Source organism: Protomyctophum parallelum (genome assembly GCF_964188405.1).
Source record: "Protomyctophum parallelum genome assembly, chromosome: 15".
NCBI lineage: Eukaryota > Metazoa > Chordata > Actinopteri > Myctophiformes > Myctophidae > Protomyctophum > Protomyctophum parallelum.
Genome location: NC_139710.1, coordinates 34,648,214 through 34,667,003, shown reverse-complemented (window position 1 = coordinate 34,667,003; position 18,790 = coordinate 34,648,214). Strand labels below are relative to the sequence as shown.

At 42.9% G+C, this 18,790-nt stretch overlaps 1 protein-coding gene across 1 annotated transcript in view; it reads right to left on the bottom strand.

Annotated features, from left to right (window-relative positions):
- bmp2k (BMP2 inducible kinase) overlaps positions 1-17,719 on the bottom strand; it is a 93,410-nt gene extending 75,691 nt beyond the window's left edge. Inside the window, exon 1 of the mRNA XM_083783447.1 lies at positions 17,090-17,719. Within this exon, the coding sequence (XP_083639573.1) occupies positions 17,090-17,246 (157 nt within the window). The 5' untranslated portion in view covers positions 17,247-17,719. The remainder of the gene's footprint in view (positions 1-17,089) is intronic.
- Positions 17,720-18,790: the final 1,071 nt, after the last annotated feature.

Sequence of the window (18,790 nt, the reverse complement as noted above, 5' to 3'; positions counted from 1 at the left end):
CATCAGGCCTGGTCATTTTCAAACAATATTATTTTCAGGTGGGTTACAAAATGCATCCAATCAGGACAGCGAACCCCATAAAAGATAATTTATACTATCAACTTCACTTTTATAGTTTTATAATGATCCATTCCAGACACATGCTGAAAATAGCAGATCTACAAGCTCACAACGCGTCGCAGTTTGTCGACTGCCTTTTTTCACTGTCGAAAACTAAATGAAAACTAAGCTATGACGACTAAAACTAAAACTAAAACTAAGACTAACATGTTGACAATTTCGTCAAAAAATAAAAAAGGAAGGGACTAGTCTAGACTAAAACTAGACCAACACTAAAACATTCCAGGTGACTAAAATGTGACCAAAACTCAAAATTCAAATTCAAGAGACTGAAAACTGCCAAAAACAACACTGCGTGGCACCCGGGTCCTCTTTATGAGTGACACCTAAGCAGTTGTTATCTAGATTCACGCTGAGGAAGGCCCTCGGGCCGAAACGTCCACACTGTCGTTTGCTGCTGGAGAGGAACTAAATAAAACTTAAATCCTTCCAGGATACTATGTGACGTGACGTGAGTGCTTGGTATAATTCATCTCTACAGTGTCTTCCAGAACCGTGCAGTGAGTGCACCCCGGTTCCCGTGACATTATGACGTGGAATTACTCAACCGAGTGCTTTGCTTTTTGCTTTCTTCTTCTTCAAGTACTCACTGGCACCAGAGCATGTTTACTGTGCCCTTAACCTCGGTGGTTACGGGTGAAGTAGTCTTTCGTCACTTGGTCCGAATGGTAATCTATTGCTCAGAGTCGAGACTCACAGACGTAAGTCTGTCTAGGAGAGAAGCCTGCTCGTCAGCATAAAGTATAGAATCTGTTTCACACATTGTACACTTTGACTCTCTGAAAACTCAGCACTGGACATCTAACAAACAAACTGGCAACCAGAGATGTCTGGCCTGGGCCGTGGCTCAGTCAGCAGTGAGCGGGTTGGCTGGTAATCCCGTCTGCCGATCCCGACGGCCTTTACTGCATGTAAATAAATAGGAAATATATGTCTCTATGTAGCGTATGCCATTTATATTTCCATGTAGGGTGCACGGCCAAAAAGGTTTGGGAACCACTGCTCTACACCAAATCTCTTCGCCAAACATAACAGATCTACAATCTCGCAGCACGTCACGACTTGTCGTGAGCTTGTAAAGCTGTAATTTGCAGCTTTACAAGTTTTTAGGCATGCAAAGGTTCACTAGTGGTCTATATAGTAGTGGCTTCATAAATGTGTAGTCAAGGTAATAGCATAACAATGTCACCATTTCACTTATAACGATCATCTCATCCCGATCACACAACTGGCCGTGAGCACTTCACTGACAAAGTCTTAAGGGTCGTTTGCAACAAGAAAGTAAGCCATCACACACTAGGATGGAGTTCTGGCAGTGTCTGTCTGAAATGTTGACAAGAGGTCCCGTATAAGTCCATTTACAATTGGTTGCATGCTGAAAATAGCCGATCTACAAGCTCACTCACAACGCGTTGCAGCGTAACACGCTGTGAGCTTGTAGATCGGCTATTTTCAGCATGTGTAAAAACAGCCATTACGACGGCATCAAGGCCCGCCAAAATGCATTTTAGTCGACTAAATAAATCAACTGTAGATTTAGTCTACTAAAATCTTATGATAGTCAGTCGAATGTGTGTGAATGGAATGCACAATCCGTGTAAAGGGCCTTGGATAAAGGAGCTATATAAATGCACCATGTAGCATGTACCATTTACTTATTGTCTTTTTTTTGTTCATTTCATGTGTTAATTCACAGAAATGTATTCATCAATGTACTGTATGCAGTGTCATGAGAAATGGCATGTAAATACTAAATATTATCATCTACATGTAATGACCTTGTAAGAGAGTCAAGAGACCATGCAGTGTGCAAACAAGCACCCTTGGGGAAAACAGGCCAACACTTCATACAGTCAGTGACGGGTGCAGTACTTAGTTTAGACAGTATTTGGTTTAGAGTACTAGTCATTGGTTAGACCAGTCATTAATCATACAACTACAACTACAAAACCCTCACCTCCCACGAGGCAGCACACCTAAACCTAACCTTAACCCATTTGGCCAAACAAACAAAAAAACTTTGGTTTCCGATTGGCTGTCATTTTTGGGCTTAGTAGGTAGGGAATTCTTTCTTTTTTTTTTCTCTCGGGAAGGATGGGTAGCAAGGAATTTATTTTATTTTATTTATTTATTTTTAAATTTTTAAATAATGAATGGTTCAAGTACACATAACACTGTATGCCTACAGCTAATTGAGCTAAACATTTGAAAACTTTGAATAGAATGTCCACACTCCACCACACACTGGTTGAATACTTTTGAGTTTTAATTCAACTCCAAACCAAAGTAAAGTGCTGCATCACTCACATACCAAAAGGTTGGAGGTTGGTTAACTTATTTCTGTCACGACAGTTGCCAACTACCCAGAACATCCCATCGTCTGCACGGCTTGGCTAGTCGAGCAGTTCTGATTGGCTGCCTCGTCTCCAGCCATGTTGCCTCAGAATTCTTTAGGGGCACTAATTTGAGCATAACTGTGGCGCGCAGCTAAAAAGTGGCGTAACGTCAGCAGCAGACCCGCAGATTTAATGGGTAACAGTCAGTAACACGTTTGAGTCTCTGTCACTGTACTCGCAGACCCCCACGCAATCACGCATACTACCGGCACGGTTTCACCTCCTTAATTATGTCTGCAAATGATTTAGTATTCAATCGAATTATTTGTGGCGGTGCTTTGCACGGGCAGACGACAGATACGGTGCACAGGTCCATGCTGTGTTGTGTTGGGTTGTGCGTCTCCTCGCGATGACGCATTCCAAAACATTTGCGCACGTGATATTTTAGACGAAAAATATATTTTTTTTTACTTTGCGCGTCCCGATGGTCTCATCAAAGAGAATTGTAATGATCAAAGACCTTTTTGGTCTTACTCGGTCGTATTCTGAGCTTTTTTTTTTTTTTTCACCAAATGCCAATAAAATAATATGGGTCACGCATATTTATTTAGAGTCGGTCGGCAACCGGAAACCAACGTTTTTTTTTGTTAGGCCTTTTGACCTGAGATCAGATTCTAAAAATGTCTTCTACATCCTGACAGTTTTCTGAAAAAGCTATGTGTCTATGTCGGTCGCTATTCGATTTAAAAAAAATAGCAGACCTGCAAGCTCGTAGCGTGCCACTCGGTGGCGCGCTATGAGCTTGTAGATCTGCTATTTTTCTGGTACTCTTTTTTTTAACATAATGCTAACACCAAAAGGGGCTCCCGCCCAAAATTGGTTAACCCATGTAGTCTAAGTCTAACTAAGTATGCACACCCCACAGTGACAGATAGAGAACTGTACACTTAAACCATCCAACACTGTTCCTAAAGTGTCATTCCATTTGGTCCAGGAAGGAATTTGGCATTTTCAAAATGCGACACAGTGAAATACTGTAATGCAGAACTAAGGGAATAGTGTAATAATCTATGGTCTCTGCCTAATATGGCCCCGAGTTCACTCCCATATTTGGCCGAGGGCCAATCAATGCCCTCCTCAGATTTGGACAATAATGCGTTGGGGAGGAAAAAAAATAATGAATTTGCAAATGGCACAAAGAAGGGGTAGTGGTCGAGATACAGAAGGCCTCAATAAGCAAGCACAAAGACAGCTATCCCCACCATGGGAGCCAGTACTGCACCGTACCAGCATTCTTTATAGGGTGCTAGAACAGGACGAACAAAGGGGACACAATCCACCCATTCATGGCCAGTACAGTATGCTAATCATGTAGATGGGATGTACTCTCACAACGGTTGACAGGAAAAAAGGGGAGGATCAAATAGGTCATACACAAAACATTAACAGAAGAAGAACAAGTGTGTGTCCTCTGCACGATAAAAAAAGTATATCAAAATATCCGCCCCAGATAATTTTTCCATCTAAAACTGCAGCAAGTATCCAGTTGTATTTTACCACTTATTTACACCACAGTATTTATTATACTGTGAAAACAGATTATGCCCCAAATATGGACATCAGGGTTAACCCATTCTGACCTGAGATCAGATTCATACGAGGTTTCCGCCGGACACACACTGGTCTGATGAACCCATTCTGACCTGAGATCAGATTCTAAAAATGTCAGTCGTTCTTCGATTTTTCAAAAATAGCAGACCTACAAGCTCGTATCGCGCCACTCGGTGGCGCGATATGAGCTTGTAGAGATATGAGATCCGATCCGATAATTATGTGTAATTACAGTATGAAAACAACTCTACCTCCTCTGTGACACAGCAGTGTAGTATTGACAGTATAACATGTGGAATGCAGCCAGGCTAGCCTGCGCACACATTAACCTGGTCTAATTGTTGCACAGTTATTTAATAAATAATTCAGTGCATTTATATCTGTGTTTGTTACATTTTGTTTTACAAAGTTGGGAAAGTAATGTTTAAGTCAAGCCTTGATGTTGCCTTACACAATATAGGATTCCAGACTCCACACAGTGAGGCATACAGCTTAATAGGTTATTACGTTTCTTTGTGGGGGGTATCGGATCGGTACTCTGTATCGGCAGATACTGGACCCCCATGTATCGAAATCGGTATCGAATGCCAAAAAGCCGGATCGGTGCATCCCTACTTATCAGCATATTTAAATTCTAATATCCACTGTGCCCAGTTGGGTTATCTAATTAGGCTTGCTCTGGTTTGTTTTCCTTTCATTAACAAAAGAAGACACTAAGGACATTGTAAACCGGAGGCTTTCACATCCCATTCACAATCCGCTCCAGCATTGACAGAACGCCATTTGCAATCCGATTTGCATTGATAACAGGGCAGGCGTTCTGAAAATCACAGTAACGCACGGGCCAGAAGCCCACTTGCTTGCACGCCATCTTATAAAGCCATTCCAAGAATCAAGACATGATGAAAAAGCCTCGTGTTCAACACGGCAACCCTTTGCGTGTATAGTAGACACCGCTTATGTGATTTTGTGGCTCATCACAGGTATCCCCTGAAACTGAAAAACTGTGAATAGGTGTCAGATTTTGCTCACAGGAAATTCTGCATCGTCAGCATGTCCTGTGAAAAATAAAACGTTACTAAACGCCAACGGGCCTACTTCACCCGTTCACCTCAGATGCAGAGATCATACCCTGAAGACCAACCGCTACACTTTGTTCACAAGGTTAAATGAAGTGCTCCGTGAACAAGGTTAAATGAAGTGCTACGTGAACAAGGTTAAATGAAGTGCTCCGTGAACAAGGTTAAATGAAGTGCTCCGTGAACAAGGTTAAATGAAGTGCTCCGTGAACAAGGTTAAATGAAGTGCTCTGTGAACAAGGTCAAATGAAGTGCTCCGTGAACAAGGTCAAATGAAGTGCTCCGTGAACAAGGTTAAATGAAGTGCTCCGTGAACACGGTTAAATCATGCAAGGCATGCAAAACACAGGGAAGCTGTCTGTAGCACCAACCTTGAAAAGCACTGTGCAATTAGCTGAGGCAGTAATAGAGCACCGAAGTCTGACGTCACTTTCAGTAGAGGGCGCCAGTACACAGGTTCATGTATTTATTTAGTTGCATTATAATCCCCATAGGGGGATTTTAGATCGCTTCATATAAGAACTATGTTTGAAAAAATGAACCGACCACCCCAGCCTTTCTGTCAGGAGGGTGGCTGTGTCGTTAATGATGTTCATTAATATTTGATACAGCCAGTTTCTGTAGAAAATGGAATTAATGTGGCCGCAAAAGCCTTGAAACTACACATGAAGCAGTGTTGTTTTCGTCAGGACTGACGATAACGTAAATGACGACGTCAACGCCCCTTTTTCCAGGACTAAGACGGACTAAAACGAACGACACTAAAATAATTCGGGACAAGACTGACGCTGACGAGCTAAATACCATAGCTCGGTTTGATGACGATGACGAGACGTGTGTGTGTTATCGTTGACAAGACGAGGCTAGACGAAAATGTTAGTGGATTGACGAACAAAGTTTGTAGGGGTCCTAAAGTTGTGAATCGATATAATTCAACTAAACTGCGGGAAAATCACAGATGTACAAGCCCAAAGCGCTGTGCATTGCGACGGGTAGATAACTTGTAGATCTGCTACTTCCAGCGCAGGAAGGGCGCATGCTTATGACTAGGGATGGGTATCGTTAGGATTTTTTCGAGTCCGGTACCGATTCCGGTTCTGCTTATCGATTCCGGTTCTTAACGGTTCCCTATTTCGGTTCCAAAATGATATAAAAGAGGTAAAATGTTTAACAAAAAGCTCAATGTCAATTTAAGACATGTAATGAATAAATAGTGTAACATCCTCTTCCTCCTCATTCAGTTGAGCCATTTGTGGATAATATAGTAAAAAAATAAATTGTATAAACTTAAGGTCAATTGTTTTTCACAAAGCTTTTATTTTTAAGACTTTGATTTAAGACAGATGAATAGAGTATAGACCAACATCCTTTCCTTTAACAGTTGAGCCATTTGTGGATACTACAGTTACCTCTTACTACTACTGACAATGACAACAAATATGCCTGAGAGACTACACAACATAAACATCACTGCAACACAAAGTCAGAAATCTAGAAAAAAAATAAAAAGATAGTCTCATGTAGTCTCATGTGGTGCACAGTCTGCATGGCATGTCAGAGCAGAGTGTATACTGTATACTAAAGACATGTATAATGAATAGTATAACATCTTCTCCTTTATTGAGCCATTTGTGGATAATATAGTGATTATTTTAAATGTATCTTTATAATATCGATTCTGTATTTACCCAGGGCAATAGTGTTGTAGGCTACTTCTCTTATTACCAATAACAAATAAAAGCATGTCTGAGATCTGAGAGCAACACACACACGATTGACTGTGTAAATTAGCATCGCTAATGAAGGGGAGGGGGCAGTGCATCAATGGGGGATCATTGAAATAAAACAAAGGCGGCTTGCATGCTGTGGTTTGCTACTAACAGAAATGTGCATGGGCTGCCCAAAGTAGGCTATCTTTTGTTGTTTTTTCGCCACCTCTCGAAGTTAGACTGGGTATCTGGACGCCGTGATCACTCACACACACACACACACACACTCACACACACACGGGTGCGCACTCGAATGAGTGCACCAACGCTTTCTCTCCTTGTCTCATGTTGATTCAATGCTGCGCAGCCAGCGTGCTGCGCACGTATGCAGTGAAGACTCAGACAAGGCGCAAGATTCTTGTCCCCTCTTAAAAGTTTCCTCCCATAAACTTCACTTGAAAATTACGTTTAAGAAACTTTAATAATGATGTTGCCTCAGTGCCAGGCATAGCGCATGTCACTGTCTCTAGACTCCTCGACAACTAACTCCATGCAGAGAGATGGCTCCGCCTCTGAAAGCCACAAGCCCACAACTCGTCGCTAATGCAACGCAATGTAGGCTTGTAGATCAGCTCTGTTCCCTGCGCATCTATTTATTGGAAGAAAATAAATAAATATCGTGTGACTGCGTGTCTGTGGGAACCGATAGAGAACCGAAATTGAATTATTGTAATGGGTACCCGGTACCCAGGCACGTTCGGTTCGGTACATACTTGGTCCCGAGATTCGGGACCCACCCCTACTTATGACGCTCTTTAACTATGCATCTGTTGCATCAGCAGGCAGCGAGTCCAGCGACAGACTCACAACACACGAGCAGCAGACGGGATGCACAGGGATGACAAAACGTTATTGCACACATCTGTGCTTTCATCCAAGCTTCCATAGCCTTTTAAATCTTATTTCCCATCCACGGGCACAAGCAGTGATATCAGCCAGGCAGCAGCTTCCACCCGATCTGTGGTGGTGTTGTGTTGTCTGACGAGGGAAGCTACTGCTAGCATGGGAGCTAACGTTAGTTTCTTCCATATAGTTAGAAGGAGTCTGCCTTAATAACACTATGTACTTTCCATCCGTTCCCCAACCCCTCACACTCGCTGCTGCGTTTACACGGGCAGACAAAGACGAATGGGAATATCATTTGGAGCTTTAACAATGAATGATAGACTATCGTTGCGTCTGCCTGTGTTTAATGCTCAGGGTTTCACTGTCCACAGCAGGCAGACCTGTCAAAATGCACACAAAATGCAAATTCAGAGACATGCCACCACCTATAAATTCAAACCCACCTCTGGAATATTGCTATCTCATTCCACTTTCATTTTTTTTATTCCATACTTAGTTTTTCTCTAATAAAGTTGTTTTTATTTGTTTTCTCATGTTCTCCTTGAAAAGTGTCCTTAAAGTACTCAGAGAAGCATTATATAAATAATATTATTATCACAATTATTATTACTACTTGTTTTATTGACTATGCTTATGTAGAAAAAAAAGCTCACCGTTCAGGTCAAATAGGCCAATTGATATACGATTAAAATGTGATTAATTGAGATTAATTAATCACAAAGCCTCCAATTAATTAGATGTTTTTTAATGGACGCATAAGTGTTTATTATTTAAGTTGGGTTTTGCCATAATCATGTCTTTTGCCATAATCAGGTAGCTTTACAACAAAGATGTATTCGGCTATTCGGTATTCGGTTTTCGGCCAACTGTTTCCTATATTCGGTATTCGGTTTCGGCCAAGAATTTCCCTTTCGGTGCATCCCTAGATATTACCGGTATATGAAATAGCATATCATACATTTTATTTTTATGTTATTATTTGCATCTGAACTCTCAGTTGAAGTTATATACCGGTATATTTGTGACCATTTGACTGAGGGACTGCCATTGTATTTTTATTTTTTTCATGTCATATGAAAGCAGGGAATCATATAGCTTCATATGACAATGACAACCTGTCAACCTTGATTCCAATGCCAATGTATTAATACCTGTAGCTATAGACATTTTATTTAAAGATTTCTTTAAAATTTTGACTAAAAATGGACTAAAACATTTTACTAAAATGACTAAAACCCTTAGGAGTTTCCGTCGACTAAAACTATCAAGGATATAAATGACTAAGACTGACTAAGACTAATTAAGCATTTTTCCAAATGACTAAGACTGACTAAGACTAATTAAGCATTTTTCCAAAAGACTAAGACTGACTAAATCTAAAAAATGCCTGCCAAAAACAACACTGATATGAAGGCAATGTCGCTGCTAATATACGTCACGCCCAGCAGTCAACACATTGCGTTCCTGAGATTCCTTGTTGACATAAGCTCAGCTGGTGGTGACTCAACTCGTACTAACCACAAAACATTAAATATCAATAAAATAAAAATAAACGTAATTAACATTCAGTTTATGTTGTGCGACAGGCATATGCAGCCACCCGCCTACCCGGAAATGTAGTCTCTGGGTTAACTTATTTATTTCTAACGGTTATTTTGTTACTCTTTGGGTATATTTTTACATTTCCACCTTCAGTCGATGCTTCATATCCATATGAGTGAAAAGGCTGGGGTGATCGGCTTATTTTTCAAACGCAGTTCTTATATGAAGAGATCTAAAATCCCCCTATGGAGATTATAATGCAAATAAAAAATACATGAACCTGGGGACTGACGCCCTCTACCGACAGTGACGTCAGGACTTGGGTGCTCTATAGGTTACAACAGGGATATTCAATTGGCGGCCCGCGGGCCACATGCGGCCCGCGGAGCGCCCCCTTGTGGCCCCTGGAAGAATTTTGAAAAAAAAAAAAACGTTTTTTTTTTTTTTTTTTTTGAGAATAATAAGAGGGATAATAAAAGTTACAGGTATGGTGTGTGCGATATTAATTGTTTGATTACCATAATGACGGTAATCATTAAAGGACCACTTTTCAACCTATCTTCATATAATAGGTCCTCACTAATAATCATGATAAAATGACACGTTTTTTTCTACTCGGTCTGTGTCACATAGGAGGGCTGTGGGCAGTTCAGAAACCCACCCAACAGTGACATCAATGGAGAATCCAAGCTAATAGAAACTGCAGGCTTTCTAGTCCTGAAAAGTTGCAATGCGAAAATGGAAGCCATCATTCTCACAATAATAAACCCTGTTAGGGTCCATTTGGTTCCATTTGTACACAGTTACAGTTACAGACCCATAAGGGTCCATTTGGTTCCAAACCATAATTTCCCTGGGGACCCCCTGGAACTGCCTCCAGGACCCTGGGGGTCCCCGGACCCCGAACCCCACTTTGGGAATCACTGCTCTATGTAATCTGATCTTTATAGTCTGATAAACTATTCTCACGTAAATAAATCTTGTTTAAAAAACAATCTGCCTAACGATGATGTCACTGGTGGTCGTGGACGGGTTTCTGAACTGCCCACAGCAGAGTGAGTGTGTGTGTGTGTGTGTGTGTGTGTGTGTGTGTGTGTGTGTGTGTGTGTGTCCGTCCAGTCGTTAATGTCAAAGCAATGCTGTTTATGCACTGTCAAATAGGTCTAGGCCTACATCTATTCTAAGGTGGCATATACCTGTATAGACATATTATCCTGCTCATTACTGTGCGGAAATATACATAAATCTCAAAAAGCATTTTGAGAACCCACAAATATCCGCGCTTCGCACGCACACTGTGCGGCCCCCCACACACAATAATTCTACAGTTGTGGCCCCCGGCCTAATCTAATTGAATACCCCTGGGTTACAACCTAGGTAACACAAACACAATCAGTCCCGGGATTCCTTCAAAATAGGAGCTCTGGGGTGCCGGGAAAACATGGCCGCTATTACTCTGAAAAAGAGAACTTGCCAACATCGTCTTGTTTTCGCACGCCTCCAGTGCACTTAAGTCTAACGTTAAAAAAAGGAAACAATTAAAATTGTTCAGTGAGGAGTTGAACTGGGAGGGATAGTGTTAAAACCCATTTTGGGGCGGGAACCCCTTTTGGTGTTAGCATTATGTTATGCTTTAGCTATTGAAAAATAGCAGATCTACAAGCTCATAGCACACCACCGAGTGGCGCGCTACGAGCTTGTAGGTCTGCTATTTTTCGAAAAATCGAAGAACGACCGACATAGAAACATAGCTTTTTCAGAAAACTGTCAGGATGTAGAAGACATTTATAGAATCTGATCTCAGGTCAGAATGGGTTAACTTGCACTGCACGCATAACGGGCCTCACAGCAAAGCTCTTCACCGTCAGGTGAGAGAAGCAGCTGTCGACTCCATGTGTGTCTGAGCCAGGAGGCATGTGGTTACACCCTACCCTACCACGGAACAACTGTTGGGGACAGCAGTGAGAGGGACCGTATGGATCATTGTCAAAAGGGGAATTGTAATAAAAAGAACTAATGGAGAGGAAACAAAGAATAGTTCATAAATGTGTTCTATAGATCAAATTCTGTCTACTTGACATATTCAAAAGTTACTAGTCACAAGTAGCCAATGCATCAACTAACGTATTTGCCAGCAACCAATGCAAAACACAGTGAAGTCTACCAATACTAAAAAGTAAAAAAGAACTAGCACAAGACAACGTCTTAAATTATTTTAATTACAGACATGTAATGTTGCTGAACGAGCATGCCAGATTTGAAAAAAAACATGTTTTGAATTATTTAGTCAGTCATTGTGTCGGCTATACAAAGTATGTGCGACAAGAAAGTCAGCAGCATTCTAAACTTAAGCATTTGATTAGGCAAAAAAAAATTGGCCAAGACCATCGCTGTGATTGGAATTTGGAAAAGACCGGAAATTTCCGTCTGGGTCAAATTTGGCTTAAGTCAAGGTTCCACTTGCACAGTAAACAACTTGGCCTCAAATTCCATCAAGAGTTTTTGCTGCTTTCAAAGTGTAAAAATAAGCTGTGCTAGCCTATTCACTAAGCTTTCCAGTATCACTAGAAGGATGCCAAATTGCACAGGCAATGGAATAAATCCACTATACTAATGCCATAGTTGCACATATGCTAATTACACGTAAATGTGTGCTCACTGCTCAGGTCAGTTATTTTGCTCAGGTCAGTTATGCCAACACCTTTTGGTGTTAGCATTATGTTATGCTTTAGCTATTGAAAAATAGCAGATCTACAAGCTCATAGCGCGCCACCGAGTGGTGCGCTACGAGCTTGTAGGTCTGCTATTTTAGAAAAATCAAAGAACGACTGACATAGAAACAACTGTCAGGATGTAGAAGACATTTTTAGAATCTGATCTCAGGTAAAAATGGGTTAAGAGCTTTTAATGGTGATATAAATTGCATGCTCAAAGAGGGATGCACACACAGATTAGACAACGGACCAACGGACCAACATTGAACAACACTGAAACAATGGTCGGACATGCGGTCGAACATGCACTGCTCCCGTGCTTGCGGTTAGGGTTAGGTTAGGGTTTGAGCCGGTTGGTTGTGGGTCTAATGACAGTCGGACCAATACTATGTCTAAACTAAAGCCTGTACCCGCGCAAAGAGCAGTCAGAACATTAATTATTGTAGTATCCATTCCATTCCTAACTTGTTTTAGTAGCCGAAGAAGGAGAGGGCACTGGAGCAGCACAGACAATTAATAAGCCTTTTTATTAGGTGCTAGTATACAAAACGACTAACATTTCAACATGTGCGGTGACTTCATAAAAAGGCTTAAATTCTCCATGCTGCTACAGTGTCCTCTCCTTCTTCTGAAAAATGTGTCCTTGCTCCTGTGATGCCTGTGTTCCTGTGATGACCAGCCGCTCCAGGCTTGAGGGGTGTTGGTACTAGACTCCCTTTGTTGTTTTAGCAGCCATTCCATTATTCAGCTATACTGTGCACTGGATTTGGCATCATGGCATGCAACTTTTTTGTACTGCTGTATGTGTGGACGATCCTTTAATTTATCCTTTGCCTCGTTATAGTCTGCAACAAGGTCTTATGCACACCTGTTAGGCTCAGAGACGGGTGCGTAGACAGGGCTCAAAGTATTCCAAAAGAAATGCACAAAGTGCACAAAGACCAGCAGACTGTCATGTTGGCTCACTGGAAATACTCTGCTATAGCAGTGGGTCTCAAAGTGTCCTTGAGTGAGTTGCAAAATGGCCCCGTAAAGGTGTGCAACTGAGAGTTATGGGTGTCCTTGAAATTAAAATGTTTGAGAACCACTGTACACAAAAATGGAACAGAGCCTTAATTAGTATCATCTGTAGGAAGTAGGGAAGGGGCACGGAAGTAGGAGGAGTTATTCTGTGAGCATAGATAGACCCCATGTGCCCTTGCAGGTTGATGACTGTTTGGGCTTTGCTGGCGCAGGCCAGGGCAGGGCTCATCTTGTATCTTGTGTAAGCAAATTTGCATACATTTCTTAGTGAATAAGACATGTGTTGTGCAAAATGTGTTCCTGTTGGGTCCTCCTCAGCACTACAACGTTTTTTTCCTGAGAGAGGGATTGCAAGAAAAGACTTGTGTTGCGGTTGAGAGAGAGGGCATGTTAAGATGCCAACGCTACAAAAGAATGGCTATTAAGACCAAAGATATTTAATTTAGTAGAGCACGAGTGACACAGTCACAGATGCATCCTGTTACTAGATCTGTGCTCTATTTCTTGGGTTCTCTCCGACAGCCATCAGACAGAACAGAAACCACAAAGGGAAATGACGAGTTCCTGCTCAACATAATAACTGTCCTACTCTGCAGATGAGTTACAAGGAGAGAAACAAGCTTACTTATAATACACAATTTCTAGGCCTTTTTTTAATTATACAATAACCACTACCCATCTTTTTATTTACCGATGATTCAGATAATGAGACTTTCCTCCTACCTGGGCCACATAATGGCACACCTGTTACACTTTGAGGCGGCGTCGTGCTTTTCGTCAAAGCTGAAAACCGCTGACAAATGGTTGAATAAAGTGATACTTTAGGATTAGGAATAAATCAGAATTTGTGCAGGAGGATGCTAAATGCACACCAGTCTTAGTAGTGGTGCCAGCTCACAGCAGAAACATCTACAAAGATAAGTCTTAAGGTCATTACACACTGGCGAATTAGCGACGCGATGCGAATAAGCGATCTGAAAATGCGAAATATTGCATGTTGCAGTTCGCCTGCGAATCTCTGCAAAATACGACACCAGAGCGAACAAATAAAAGCGAAAACGGTCGCATTTTCGCACATTCGCACATTCGCCACTGATGTGGAAGCTTGCATGGACTTCAATTGTTTCTTTTTTAAATGCGAATTATTCGCACGAATATATCGTGTCGCTAATTCGCCAGTGTGTAATGACCTTTAAGAAGACAAAAGAGTGGCCCCACACACCGATATCATAGCCAAAGTGCCGATTATTTATTAGGATGCAGAGTAGGAACCAACGTTTCGGCAGATACGTCAAGGCAGTTGCATCTGCCGAAACGTTGGTTCCTACTCTGCATCCTAATAAATTAAATAAAAGATATTTTGTCTTTTTAAGACTAATCACTTTAGGAATCATCCCATGATTCATTCTGCACCACTGAAAGCAGTCACACCAAGTGACAGACAGACGCCGCCCGGCTTGTGGGACTTCCGAGGCAGCCGGGCTGCGCATTCTGATGAGCCTCTCCCTGCCCTTGCTTAATGTCCTCCATTATACAGTATGACAGCAGCACTGTGCGTCGAGAGGTGTCAGCAATGAGAACCAAGAGGGGGGTGACTGCGTCCACCAGTGCTTCACCACTGCACTTACCCTAGTTGACCGGGGTCCCCCAGGGCCCTATACTTGGTTTGCTACTTTTTCCCCCTCTACATCAGGGACGTGCACACATAGACATCAAAGGGGGCTTCAGCCCCTGCCCTTTTACCCGTCTGTAAAACACCTGCCCTCTCCAAAACCATGAATGCAGCGTTTACTACATGGTGAAAGAAATGCAAAATGCCACTCCTTTCCATGCCATGCCGGAAGGCAGCATTCAGGAGAATCGCTTTTTTCCCCCGAAGTCTCTTGAACTTGGAACGCAGAATTTTGCGTTGAACAAATATGTTTCTAAATCCATGTCGTTACACAACGCATGTCCAGTAGATAAAGAGTGCTGGGTTGCACCCCAAAAATAGCTGATCTACACGCCCACAACGCGACACGTTGTGAGCTTGTAGATCTGCTATTTCTGTCCAAAAGTGCCCTCTTACGGGATTTCAGCCCCTGCCCCTCTAACACTCTCTGCACGTGCCTGCTATACATCAAATCTAATCGCAGACAATAGCGATCTACAAGCTGAACTTGCACACAAGCCATTTTCACTGAATGTTCACACAGCCCAGATTAGAAATGGTGGGTGCTTATTGGGACGCTGCAAGGAGCGAGGCAGTCAGGATCGTCCTTTGTGTTCTTAGCGAAGATTCCAGTTAGAGCCACTTCCCACGATTAGATTGTAAAACACAAACAAAGACAGACAACTGAACATAGACAGGGTTTTTTTTTTGTTTGTTTTTTTTTTCCGCCCCTTGTAACATGCTGTACCACAGCATGTTTGCAATGTTACGCAACTCAAAAAGAACACCGTCAATCAATGCTGTTTGTGTTAATGCCACTGACATGAATGTCATTGTTGACAACGTATACGGGCCTTCAAGGTTAGAGGTAAGCAGGTGTGGCTTGCCCCTTTCTGCTTGCATAGGAACCATGATGATTAAAACTTCCTTGTGTAGGACTGTAGGTGTTCATTGACACATGGCTTTCTTTCACTTAGTTGAAAAGCCATCAGCTTGCCATGCCAGAACAGCCACTTAAGGAATTAAAATGCCATAGAACAGCCACTTAAGGAAGTAAAATGCCATAGAACAGCCACTTAACCCATTCTGACCTGAGATCAGATTCATACGAGGTTTCCGCCGGACACACACTGGTCTGATGAACCCATTCTGACCTGAGATCAGATTCTAAAAATGTCAGTCGTTCTTCGATTTTTCAAAAAATAGCAGACCTACAAGCTCGTATCGCGCCACTCGGTGGCGCGATATGAGCTTGTAGATCTGCTATTTTTCAATAGCTAAAGCACGACATGATGCCGACACCAAAATGGGTGCCCGGTCAGAATGGGTTAAGGAATTAAAATGCCATAGAACAGCCACTTAAGGAAGTAAAATGCCATTGAACAGCCACTTAAGGAAATAAAATGCCATAGAACAGCCATTTAAGGAAATAAAATGCCATAGAACAGCCACTTACGGAAATAAAATGCCATAGAACAGCCACTTACGGAAATAAAATGCCATAGAACAGCCACTTAACGAAGTAAAATGCCATAGAACAGCCACTTAAAGAAAATAAAATGCCATAGAACAGCCACTTAAGGAAGGAAAATGCCATAGAACAGCCACTTAAAGAAAATAAAATGCCATAGAACAGCCACTTAAGGAAGGAAAATGCCATAGAACAGCCACTTAAGGAAGTAAAATTCCATATGCATGCATGTTATATCCTCATTCCCACTTAGTTAGGTTGTCCTGTTCTCTTTTTCAAAACATGTAATTGTAGTCGGGCTTCCCTATTAGCTAGCTACACTGACAGGTTAAACAAAGTTGCTACGAGGCAGGGCAGTGATGGGACCATCTCTGCAGTGAACTAAGCAACTTTGTCTTTGGAGTTTGGAGCATACTGAATATTTAATAGTTGCACGTTTGGGTGACTCAGAGAATGTCACCAAGTAAAGTACTGCTGCACTAAAGGAACAACAATAAACAAAAAAACAACTGTAGAGCAACAACAAAAATCACACCCGTTTGAAGTGAGGGACGCTAATATATTAAAGTCTAACACTCATGTTTGCTATAATTAGGTGATGAAAATGATATATAACAAACGGTGTCAAAACAAACATTGAATTATCTTTATTGTTAATGGGATTTATATGTTTGTGTTAGGGACAAGATGACGTAAATCTTCCCATCATTGTCAATGGCGTTTTTAAAACAAACATTGAACTAAAAACAAACATTAAACTGTATATAGGAGGGTCTAGCCAGCGCCCCTCAAAAATAAGGCATTTGACCATTGTTGATCGAACTTGAATTGTGTATAGATCAATGAATGAAGTGTGGATCCCATGAATGGTGCGTATTAAAGTGTCAGACATGTTGTTACCACAAGGCTACGGTTAGTAGTACATACCCTCTGCAATCAGCTCCTCTACGGTGACCTGATAACGGCCCACGGCAAACACCTTCCCCAAGTAGCTGCTGACTCCGGAGCTGGACCCCGAGCCGCCGGACGCACCTCCTCCAAGTCCGCCACTTTCGGACTTTGGCATTCGTGAAAACTTCTTCATTTCTAGTAGTTCCCACTCTCGTCTGAGCAGCAACACCACACCAACCAACCAACAACAACCCTTGTGTTGGAAGGAAATCAAACTAAATGGCGTTGAGAACTAAAGTTCTTTGAATCGTACCACAACCACCCGGCGGCGACGTTCTGTGTCCGTCCGTCCCCTCCCAATCAACCGAGTGTTCTGTCCTCCTGCATGCTCCGTAGTGGTGGAGGAGCTATTCGACCGTCATGATCCACCAGAAAGAACAGTCTGTGTCTAACCTAAACCAACCCCGTCGGCCTGGCTGTGCTCTGTGAGTGAACGGATAGGATATCTTCCAGATCACGTCCCGCTGCCTGGCTCCCTCCTCCTCACTCACCACCGCCGGGGTGCGAATGACAGCAGCATCCAGTCCAGTGAGTCTAGAGAGTCCAACTCCACTCCCAGATGACCGCCTGTCCTGACTCCTGACGCCTGGCTGTACCGGCTGTTTGTTCCTGGGACCGTCACTCCCTCAGACAGTCACACTCATGACACATCACGCTGTGTAATAGCAGTGTTCCAGCTGCAGCTAGCATGCTGCTGCAAGTCAAAGTCAGTCAACGAAACGAACAGAACACAACAATGAAAGAAAGAAGAACACTGCTGGTTGCTGGTGGCGGCGCCGTGGCACGGACCGTGGCTTTGTTTTGTTTGTTTTAGTGGTGGTAGGTAAGGTAACCCCCACGAACAGCCTCCTGGGGGACAGGACAGGCTCGTTTTGTTTTTGTGCTTTTATTACAATATCCCCCCCACCACGTCTTCCTCTTCTTCACCTCCACTAGTCTCCACCACCTCCTCCTCCTCCTCCTCGCCGCGGCGTTATTAGCCTGTTAGCTTTAGCTCGGCTAACACGCCAGTGGTGGTGGTGGTGGTGTCTCCTGCTGCTGCTCCGGAGTCCGGACCGGAGGAGCGACAACTCGGCGTTACGTGCGGCCGCCCTGCACGCCACATGCAGCGGTTTGACTCAAAGAAGGCAACCCGCCCCGGGAGGACCCGGACCGAGGAGGGGGTTACAGAGAGAGAGAGAGAGAGAGCCCTGTTTGCTGCTGCTCTGCTGCACAAAAAAATCACCCACATTCGGTCCTTTTTCGGCTCATTCCCCACCGCCTCTCGTCCGTCGTCTGCGGCTCATTATTATTATTATTGGTATTATTATTATTGTTGTTGTTTCGTTTCAAGTTCACCGTTTTAAACTCAACAGAACTCTCGCTGGGCTGGCAGCAGCAAAGCAAGCAGCGCGAGCGAGGCGGGCGGACGGAGGATGAAGAAGATAGAAGTGGGTGGGTTTTTTTCTGTTATGAGGAGCCAACCAATCAACGTTGACAACCTAACGCCAGCGGCTGCCGGTCCCGCCCTCTCCCGTTGTTCCGATTGGTGACAGAGACGCTGCGCTCGTTTCTGATTGGGTGGTTGGTGGTGTCAGTCAGCCTATCGCGCGAGGAGGAGAAGGGCGGGGTTTGCTGAGTTTTTTTTTTTTTACGGATCCAGTCTAGAAGCGGATACGGAAACGGTTTAGCGCAGTG